Source organism: Dunckerocampus dactyliophorus, chromosome 16, assembly GCF_027744805.1.
Source record: "Dunckerocampus dactyliophorus isolate RoL2022-P2 chromosome 16, RoL_Ddac_1.1, whole genome shotgun sequence".
Classification (NCBI taxonomy): Eukaryota; Metazoa; Chordata; class Actinopteri; order Syngnathiformes; family Syngnathidae; genus Dunckerocampus; species Dunckerocampus dactyliophorus.
This window is the reverse complement of record NC_072834.1, coordinates 7,369,003-7,380,531: the sequence shown is the minus strand read 5'-3', so window position 1 is coordinate 7,380,531 and position 11,529 is coordinate 7,369,003. Positions and strand designations below refer to the sequence as shown.

General features: G+C 40.5%; 1 protein-coding gene across 1 annotated transcript in view; it reads left to right on the top strand.

Annotated features, from left to right (window-relative positions):
• Nucleotides 1–294: 294 nt before the first annotated feature.
• The window catches only part of ephb4a (eph receptor B4a), a 53,440-nt gene continuing 42,205 nt past the window's right edge, over nt 295–11,529 (top strand). Inside the window, exon 1 of the mRNA XM_054754764.1 lies at nt 295–1,028. Within this exon, the coding sequence (XP_054610739.1) occupies nt 950–1,028 (79 nt within the window). The 5' untranslated portion in view covers nt 295–949. The remainder of the gene's footprint in view (nt 1,029–11,529) is intronic.

Here is an 11,529-nt window from a genome sequence, read left to right as displayed (position 1 = left end):
CCACAATGTGGACTTAGTTACTGCAACTGTGACAAATACTAGCAGTGCCTGTCATTAACGCTCAGTGTCATTGTCATGTGATGTAACTGGCCCTCGAAGAAGAAGAACACACGTTTTTAAAATTTCCTAAGTAGTTTTGTATAAGCTAAAATGTAATGAAATACAGTAAAATAAAATTACTACTCGTTTTTCAGATTACGCTTTTATTTTGAAGATAGTGCTCTGAAGTCATCTCTGTTATCGCGAGCTTTCAAGCTCCGCTGTTATGGAAACGCGAGTGGGCGGAGCTTGACTGTGTTGCGGCTGGTCTCTTGGCTGGCTGCAGCAGGGATGAAGCTGACAGTCTTCGGTGGACAACAGCGTGCATTGCGAGCAACTGCCGGAGAGGCAACTTTTTTTTTTTATCAACTATTATGTCTTTTTAACTTTTTAAGAGAACGAGACAGACATTTTTCGTCCATTTTCTCCAGCTAAGACCTGTCTCTATCCATTTTTTCTTGCTTTTCAGCCAACTCGTGTGGTGCATTTGAGGGTGTAAAGAAAGCACATCGCCACCTTTGAGGTCTTTTACAATCATGAAGCGTTGTGAAGGACTCATTATGAGGACGTGAGGTGTAGATTTGGACTTTTGAGTGCTGACTTTTGCTGAGAAGACTCCTGGGTTCCCCATTAGACAACAAGTTGACACCATGAAAGAGGACTAATGACTTCTGCCTCCAGTCAGGACTTTTTCAAGTTGGACGCCTTTTTTTGTCGTTGCAAGTCTGTCATTTCGTATTGAAACCAACAAACTCTCATCCAGTGTCAGTGTTTTGGCTCTCAGCAGTCCACTTTAAATGCAGACTGGTCTTCGGTCAGTGAGAACACAGCCGAGACGCCGGTGCCATCTGATTGTTCATCCAAGGCTAAGCAGAGGACACAAGTGCATTGTGCACCATTCCCCATCACTATGGAGCTGACATACAGGATCATTGGCCTGCTGGGATGCATCTTCCTGGACTGGGCTCCTCAGGCGTCTGCAGAGGAAGGTGAGTCTCATTGCTTTAACTCCTAACTACTGTTATTTGTTTTTTGGAGGGGGTGGTTGCTGGGTTCCAATTTGTAAGAGACCCCTTTGAGACGGAAGGGCATGGTTACCAAAGCACATGGAATTCTGAAAAGCGGCTGCTGCAAACACAAGTTAATCTGAATTTTAAGACCGTAACCATGGATACTTTTTTGAGCCATGTAATGAAGTGTCTTTTTGGAAATGTTCCTATGATGTGTACACTTTATCGCAGACACTAGAATGTCTTCTTCAGTGTGGGTTTGCGTGTTTATGTTTAACTTCCTGTCTACAGTTGTGAATAAACCTCTTATGGTGGGTAGTTTTTCCTCGAGGCAATGTTCCCGTTGCACACATAGGCATATCTAGAAACCTGTTTATAATGTGCAAAACATGTCAATTGTTTAATGCAGTTCTGATCGAGATTGCTTTTATGGCAGCAATTCCCGTAAACATAGGCGTCAACACACGCGTTTTCTTCCAGGAATGTTCTTTTTACATACATACACATGTGCAAAACTTGTCAATGGTTTAATCCAGATCTGATCCAAATTGCTTATATGGTAGCAATTTACGTCTATACAAGTGTTTTCGTCCAAAGATGCTCTGTTTCAGTACATACCTGTACATGTTGCAAACGTCTCTGCTGCTTAGAATGGACAAAACGTGTCAATTGTTTAATCCGGATTGGATCCAGATTTCTTATACGGCAGCAATTGACATTTAACACAGACATTAACACCCAAGCGTTTTCTTGTAAAAATGCTTCATTTACATACATACAATGTGTAAAACTTGTCGATGGTTTAATCCAGATCCGATCCAGATTGCCTTTATGGTAGCAATTTACATTTAACACAGGTGTTTTCTTCCAAAGATGCTCCCATTACATACATGTTATAAAAAAAAATCTCTGCTGCTTATAATGGGCAAAACTTGTTAATAGTTGAATCCAGATCTGATACAGATTGCTTATAAGGTAGCAATTTACATTTAACCCGAGTGATTTCTTCCAAAGATGCTCCCATTACAGTACATACATGTTGTCAAAATCTCTGCTGATTAGAATGGACAAAACTTGGTTTAATCTGGATCTGATCCATATTACATATTTGGCTGCAATACGTCAACACACAGGCGTTTTCTTCCAAGGATGCTCTCGTTACATACAAATTAAAAAAAATCTCTGCATAGTTTAATCCAGATTTGATCCAGATTGTTTAAAAAAAAATCCCTTTTCCCATCAAGCGATTGCAACTGCAGGTTTGATTTGGCTTCGTTTTTACGTTGTATTCCCTTTCTGACGCAACCTTCTTATTTGTCCGGCTTTGGGAGATCTCCAATGGCCATGAATCGAACCGGCCCGTCTGCACAACAGGGGGCAACATGTACCATTACACCACCAGGGCAGTTCATCCAGATTGCGTATATGGCAGCAATCAACATGGCGACACAGGTGTTTTCTTCCAAAGATGCTCCCATCAAATATGCAGCCTATAATGGGAAAAACCTTTCTATTGTTTAATGTGGATCTGATCCAGGTTGCTTATATGGCAGCAATTCTCATTGAACGCAGGCGTGTTAAACAATTGTATTTCTATGAAATATAGAAACTTCCATGATATGTTGTTCTCATGGATCCATATTCTAGATCTAGATGAAACTATATGGCGATTCTAGTTGAAGGCACACGTGTTTATGCCTTGGCAGAGGTCTGAGTGCATTTGTAGTCCCTCTTTAAAAACTCAGTATGAAGTTAATTGTATAGATAGAAGGACTGTCCTGGCTTGCCATGCACAGTTTGATCCTTTTTTTTTTTTTAAATTATGGATTAGCTTTTTAGCCACAGTTTGTTATTAACAATATGCCAGTAATGCTGTACTCCTGCCAGGGCTGACTGTTGAGTCCCCTGTCTGTTTTTTTAGGTTAATGATATTTACAGTACACACACACACACACACACAAACACAACTGCCGACAACTACCGTTTCTTCCTTAATCATGTGGGAGCTTCCTGATATCTGATAGATGTCCTGACGCCATTAAGTTGCATTGACTTAAAAAAAAAAGAGCAATAATGATCACATTGTGTTCCAGCAGTCAATGCTTCTGTGGCTCATTTCCCAAATAATTCCAGCTGCTGCTCATCCCTTTTTTTTTTTTTTTTTAAGAGAAAGTAAGTTATCCGAGACATCTTGGTATCAGTCAATGCTGGTTGTCAACAGGAACACGCTGACCATGCTTGGCTTCACTTATTCTGTGGCAGAAACGCCAATCTGTCAGCTTTCTTAGAAGGAGGGGCTAAGGGTTCTATTCTTTTGTAGAAGCACAATGCTATAGCTTAGATGAGGTCAGCCATGCTTTTGTTGTGTGCATTCAAACATTAAACTTAAATCTACGTGATAAAAGTCTTGATGACCAGGGAAGTTTTGCTGTTACTGAAGTAGAGGAGCTACATTTATTTCTCCTATAGAAAGTAATTGTTAATGTTTTGTGAGGACACCATCACGTGACTGTCTTTGTTGGCCGTGTCTGAGCAAGCAGTGTTTTTCCTGTGTTCTGAATGAAGGTCTCCTCTGTCGGCACATTTTAGACTGCAGTAAAACCTGAAAAGTTGAATGCCGTCTGTTCAGCTGCTCGACCGCCGACTTAAAAAAAAAAAAATCCTGTAGGAAACAATAGTATAATATTGAAATGATCTGTTTTATTCAGAAGGAGACTGATTATTTCATTACCGGACACTTACATTTTTAATAACTCAAAAACGAAAAAAGCACAAACAACCATTTTAATGGGACAAATCTAGCACAAATGATTGCAACTATTTTTGTTTGCTTTGGAGAAAATTGGAGGCTGGGTGAACTTAGATTGACCTATAAAATGCTAATAACTCACAAACAGAAACAGCACAATCGACAATTTTAACAGCACCGACCGTTGAGACTATTTTACCAGTTAAGTTTTGAATTGAGAATTTAATTGCGAATGTCTCCCAAATTCCAAGGGAAGTAGAATTGAAATTCCAAGTGATAATTTTGGGGTATTCCAGAATCATGCTTTCCAGTACAGTCCATACATGACTGTTTTACATATTTCATTGAAATATTATTACGATGAACCTCATGTACACATTATATTGTAATTACAGCCATTTTTTCCATCTACAATTAGGAATAAAAGCATCTATTTTTAGTATTCAAGCCAAACCCTTTGTTAAACATGACACATTCTTTCTGTTACTTGGCTATAAGGAATTTCTTGGAATTTCATTCCACTTCCTGTAACTCCAATTCAACATCCTGTGAGGTGGATCCAATTTTAATCCAAGTCCAATTCTTCAAATGAATTCAATTGAAATTCCAAATTCAGAATTTTGCACAACTCTGAGAGGTTTGCTTGCTTGTGCCCGGGAGATGAGTCTTTTCAATGAACAATGAATGATGAGCAGTAGTACTGAGCAGCCAGGAGAGCGTTAGTGACACTTTAGTCGCTACACTACCACCAAGCCGCAAAGTTCCATTGTGGATCTATGGTTATCGTCATCATCCCAATTGTACGGCCTTTGAGGCGTTCAAATTTGGAGGTTCCCCTGCGTGATGTTCTGCACTGAGGGCAGATGACGCTCACAGCTGCCAAGGCTCCTCTTCTTTTTCTTCAGCAAGACCGTAAATGACTCATTTGATCGTTTGCTGGCCGGATCTCTCGTCCTTCTGTCCCTGTGAAGATTAAAACCCAGACCTCTTGATCGGATAATTACTTTGGCTGGAAATGTATAACAAGCTTTGAGGGTAGGGATTCAAGTCACCAAGTGGTTACAAAAAAGCTATTTGGCCCCCGCACATGGAGATATTACTTTTTGTATATAAAGAAAAAAGTAGAAAGCAAGGCTGCAAATTGACAAAGACAGTGTTGAGTCCATATAATACGACATGCTATGGTGAGAGATTAAATTATAGGAGTGTTTGCTTTATATTACTGAGCTGCTGTGGTGGCGTTAAAAACCAACAAAGAAAAAGGCGGCTTGTACTCAATTTTGTAAAAACGCCACAAAGCTGTAAACAGACCAAATAGGCCCTTTGAGGGGCATCTTTCTTCTCAAACACTGTGATGTGGCAGTGTGGATGCGCACATTTGTGAATGCACTCGCTTCCCACTTCTCTGTCATTTTAACAAGTATTTCCATGTGGCCCAGTACTCTGTTTCATGGAATTATAGTATAATAGCGAAAGAATATTTTCCCATGCTTATTGACTGAATCATCTACCTGATCATCGTCACGGTTGTAGTACACTGGAGTTGAGGGGTGTCGAAAGCGGCACATTTTAAAAATACAACAAAAACAACAAAACAAAAACAAAAAATTATGAATTTTACAAGAATATAGTTAAAATATTAAAAAAATTGTAATCTAACAAGAAAAAGGGTTAATTTTATGAGAATAACATAGTAATATTATGAGTAAAATACCATCATTTTGGGAGCATAAAGTTGAATTGTTAAAGATAAAAGAAGAACTGGTAATATGAGAAACAAACGAAACAAAAGTTGTAATTTTTGGAAAATTAGGTCGTGGAAAAACTTCTTATGTTACGAGAATTAAAGTAAAAATATTATAAATTAAAAAAAAACAGCTGTAATATGGGAATAAAATAAAAGTACTAAGAGAACAAACTTGTACTCTAAATAGAAAAATTTTGCAAATTTACGAGAATACATTTGTAATATTATGAGAAAAAATATTGTCATTTTAATAGCATAGAGTTGAAATATTGAGGAAAAAAATGCTGTATTTTTAAAAGGCGTGATATTATGAAAAGCAAACAAAATAAAGTTGCATTTTTTGGAAATTACATTGTGGAAAAGGTTAGAGTATTAATAAAGGGAAATAGGAATAAAGTCATAATATTATGAAAAGAAATGTGTGATTATTATTTCAGAAGAAAGTTGAAATATTTGGGAAATTTAAAAAACAACAGCAAATGTGGGGATAAAGAAAGCATAGACTGAAGTTGATACTAATAATACACTTTTTCACCGATATCACAAAGCTGAGATACAGTTTGTTGTTGAAATGCATCTAACGTCTTAGCATACCTACATGTGTTGCTGTACATAATATCAAATGCATCCTTTCATTTATCAGTATGCTTGGACACCCACACTTTAGCTCAATAGTGCCAGGAAGGTCTCCTGATGTTTCAGAGCAGTATTAAAGCATTTTCCCATTAATTCTTGTTCTTCTTATCCTTCTCATAAACTAACCTTGAAGCTGCAGTATAGCAACGTCTTTACAGTTTGATCCTGCAAAAGGAAAATGCATCTGCCGGTGTAGTTTGTTTAGTGGGGGCCAGCCTCATTGTGGTGAACTAAAAACGTTGACGGCACCCTTTTGGACAAAAAAGGAGGCGCCCCCCCGCCTGTTGCAAACTTTATGGCTCTGGTTTGCCCCCATGCTCTGCGCTATTTGAGTATTGTTGATATTGGTCAGATAATTTATACGCAGTATATCATAAAGAATGATCTGGGCATTAATTTAACTGCAGAGAATCCTAGGCATCTATTAGGACTCAAGTTTTGAATAGGGAGGACACAAACATGTTTTTGTAATAATATCATTTCTCAAGAAATAACTGTACAGTTACAGTATACCTTCAACAAGGCACGCTCTCTTTCTTTTTTCCAATCATTCTTTCCAAGGTCGAGGTTGAAATGTCCATCAGCTTTGGCTTTGGAATCATCCATGCTGCATACAGAAGCACGTTTTTTTTTTGAAAGTGCACATTAAACCTCCGTGTGTGGGTTGCAGTAAAGATGTCTACCACAAAAATAGTGTTTTCAGAGATATTATGGATAATTACAGCCACCGTTAAGTAGGGTTGGGTATCGTTTACATATTATCCGATACCAGTGCCAAATCGGTACTTTTGAAATGGTGCCGGTAGTTAATAAATGGAAAACATACACATTTGGTCTGTCTGTATTTTGACAGAATTTTGTGACATGCAAGTTGAACAGAATAGTAATTCAAATATGTCAATAATATGACTAAAATAAGTAAGTAATAAATTCACCAATATGGAATAGCATCCACAACAAATTGTCATAATTATTATAGCAAAAACCAGCAGCTATATTCCAGCCGAAATTGATACACGATTCTGATGACCAGCTGTGTTGCCATGTTGATGTTCACAATTGCGGTGTTTGAGAATGCACCTCGCTCACCGTTAATATGAGGAAGTGTTGTGTGCTGGTGTCGAGAGCAACGGGGAAAGGCGTCCGATCTTACAGTGTTGGAACTGAGCACTGCTGGTGGCGTGTTAAGGTCGGCAATGAAGTTTAAAATGAGCGACAGACTCTGCGTGTCTCTGTGGGGACGTTGCATTACTGATTGTACAAGACATTCCTCGCAAAATATCACCTTCAAGCACTTGTTGCAGGTGGCTGAGTCTGCATTCATTTAGCACCAAAATGAGGCACTGATAGCTACAGTATGTTGTTTTTTGCTCCAGTTACTGCCGTTTATGTCTGCACCATAACCATACACAGTTTCGCTATGCGTCCCTACCTGTGGGTGAAAAAAGGAGGACCCAATGTGAGATGTGGCGTTTATTTTTTTTCAACTGGCACTTATTTGGGGTATGGCGTCTTTTTGAATAACTTCCAGTAAAGTGTATGAAATTGTGTATATTTTTAGGTATTTATAGCACTCTGCTTGTTGATTGTGAGACGAGCATCATCTCTCACTGAAAACATATTTATCTTCTATTTATTCTTTCACCTCCTCCGAGGCATGACCAGCAGAAAGAATGCCACAGTCTTTCGCAATCTAAACTTCAATTCCCATCGTTGCACATCATTCATCTCTGAAAGGCTTTGTATCGACGAGGCCTCGCGTGAGGCACAATCCCTTCTTTCAACACACACGTAGCCTTTTCTTTCGCTCATCTTTCTACACATCCTCTTGTCATCCCTGATGCCTGACTGCTGCTATGCTGTTTTTCCTCTTGCTGACTCTCACCCCCATGCCACGGAAACGTGGATCCTTTCCCAGAAATCCTTTTAAATGGAACCGATTTTTATAAGAAAGGGATTTGCATTTAAAGCAACCCCCTCCCTCTTTCTCTCTCCCTTTCTCTCCCTCTCTGAAAGCTGCTAGCCCGTCATCCTCAGCACCTCAATCCTGTGATTAGCCTCCTCAAGAGTTAAACAGGCATCCGAGTGCCACAAGTACCCTCATTGCAGGGATGCATATTGCAGCCTGGAAATGCAGGTGGATGACAGTCGAGAGGATGCGACCAGCCCCAAAGCCCAAGCACCCCCACCACAGCCCATACATCCACGTCAGACATTCACTTTGGAGTGCCCGTCTGTCCTCCACCCACACTCTACTCCCTGGGAGTGGGACACAATGGGAACGAGCCGCAGCAGAGTGGGAATGAGGCCACAGCCTATCAGCCTATAAGCACCAAGGAGAATGGCACTTTTTCAGAGGGACGGAGCTCTCTTTGATGGAAGACTGACGTGAGAGTGCAGGTCCATGTTGGCATAATGAGCAAACGTTGCATTATGCTTATTTGCATTTTGTAATCATACACACCTGCGGCCAGATATTGGCAATGTAGGAGCTGAGCTGAGTTTGTGATTATAGCAAAGTGATTAAAAAGGCTTTTAATTCGAAGGGTGTTGATTATCTCTCATTTATCTTTCTCATTTACCTGTAATGTGTTCAAGATTGAAGTGGAAGCCCGCTTTAGCGTGCCATCGCTGTGATGTTTTTGCCTCCTCATTTCAGAAGGATGCAACAGCAACCATGATGTAAGACGCACGCTCCTTCATGCCGTCACCTTGCCCCAGTTTGAGCCCGGGATATTTTCCTCCCTGACCTACATCTTGTGTCGCATGCACACGTTTTTTAAAGTCCAAATAGAACACGGGGAGCCCATGCACCCTTTGCAGCTCGGCATATCTCGCAGGGGCCTGCTTTCATGCGCCGGCGCCGTGTGGGTTCTGCTTTATGCAACGCAACAGAGACATTCCTGTGAGCGGACTGCCCTCCTACAGCTGCACACAGTTAAGAGCTTAAGCAGGGAGTCGAGCTTTAAAACCGAGTCGGGCTGTTTGCTTTAGGAGGCATTCAAACGCCATTTTTGGCAGCTGGCTGACTCCTCGTTTTAGGGAGTGCTGCACACAACAGGTTCCTGCACATTTAGTGTTCCCTAATATTAGGTTCACCTGCACAATCCTGTGCGATCCAGCTTTAATTTGGCCTTTGTTTTTGTGATTTGCATCATTCTGAGGTGTGCTTCTTATCGCTGTATTTCATTAAATCTCATTGATTGCAGGGCCACCGAATGAAGTGACCAGTGAGTGTATTATTATTAATACACCCCAAGATTGGACGCAGTCATGCTTTTGCATTTCAAAAAAGTTAGTAAATGACTGTTTTCCCTCACATTTTGGCAGACCGCAGAAGGAAAATAATGCTCTTTGTACTCAATTTGATGGCTTCACATGCAAAGATGAGTCTATCTTTATCGACAAACTCACAAGCTGGTTGGAGCAATGCACAGCCCGATGAAAAGAGTTCACTCCTCAGCATGTCAGGAAAATCAAGATGTGTTGGAATAAAAGACATTTTTTGGTTAGTAGGGAGTCTGTTAGCTGCCCACCTCCCACAGCAGATTAGTCACTGTGGTATTTCTTTGCCTCCCAAAAATACATTTTACAGTCTGCGTTAGTAAAAATCTTTGATAAGAAAATCCTTAAGTACATCAGCAGATATTTGTGGGGCTTATGGATGCTTCCCAGCAGTGACTTAGCGTAGGTCACATTTTATAAATATAAATAAGTATAAGTATATAAGTATATAAATAAGTAAAAAGATAGTTTGCTGTGGGGGACTGACAAATGATCAGCTCAGATTATTGCAACCATGCAGCACACCGACACAGCGGTGTGAGAGTCTACCGCTGTTTAGGAAGATCAACCCAGATTTTATCGCTGCATGACTTCAAATTGTCCGAACCACAGGGGGTCACTGACCCTTGACCTCCCCCGGGGCCCCTTTTTGGGCAGAGGACAAGAGGATGAAAATGCTTCTCCAAGTTAAAGAAAGCGCATAACCTGCTCTTTCCCATGGTGCTTTTGTTGGGATGGCACAGACAATCTGCTGCCTGGCTGCATTAATGAAGATGATAGCAGCTTCACTGGAGCTTAGCTTGATGATGTGTGAAAGCTCCCGAGGTCTACAGCAGCTTTAAGTTCAATGGAACCTAAAGCTGAGCACAGTCCTTTCCAGGATGCATCTTGACTTGGAAAACAATTTTGCCTATAAAAAATAATGGAAATAGTGTGAGTTCATGCTCAAAGACTCGGTAGGACAGCTCTAGTATAGGGCTGACTAAAGCTAGTCAGACGAGGAAGCCTAGTCTGACTAGATAGGACAGATCTTGTCTCGGGCTGCCTAGATTGTGCTGCCCTAGTTTAGAGCTCATTACAGCTGTCCTAGCTAGTAAGACTAGAGCTATCCTATCATCTCAGTCCTAGGTAGAGCTCAGGGTATTGAATTGATTGCAACTGAACTGTTCAGGTTGTCTTAGAAGACATTTCGCCTCACATCCGAGCAGGCTTCATCAGTTCATGCTCAAAGACTCAGTAGACCAGCTCCAGTCTGACTAGATAAGACAAGTCTAGTCTAAAGCTGACCAGAGCTAGTCAAAGTAGGAGATCTCCTGTCTGACTTGATAGGCCAGATCTTGTCTAGAGCTGACTAGAGCCGTCCTCTCAGCTCCACCCTTGACAGGACTGCTCTAGTTTGAGTAGATAAAACTGCTCTAACATAGAACTGACTACATAGGACAGGCCTTGCATAACTGGATAGAACAGCTGTAGTCTACAGCTGTATTATCTAGTCAGACTGGAGCAGTTCTACCTAGTCTTTAAGCGTGAAATGATGAGGCCTGCTTGGGTGTGAGGTGAAATGTCTTCTAAGACAACCTGAGCCATCCAGTTGCGACTGAGAATAAAAAACACTCTCTTATAGCTTACTCACAGCCTTTTTCATATTCTTAACCGAAAAGATGCACCACTAATGTATAAACTTTGATAACAGGTGATCTAGCAGCTGGTGCAAGAAGAATGTGTTTGAAGTAAATAGTGGATTTTGACTTCTTGTTTTTGGAGCATAACTAATAACGTAGCATGCAAAGTTGCCTCATCATTTTTAATAATGTGCTTTCATACACTCTGTAGCACACTTAAAAAAAATACTGTTACATCAAAGTCTTGAAAATGATGTCATCAGAGACCAGCGGGCATCCGTTCTTTCAGCAGTTGCATGGTTTTTTTGGCCTCATAAATCATATGCAGTGATATTTTGGGTAGTATTTCATCAGTTCAGCTCCGGGCTTCCTGCAGCGTGACCATTTACATTATGAATAAAAATGTTCTTGGCTGCATTAATCAATACAAGTGACCCACAT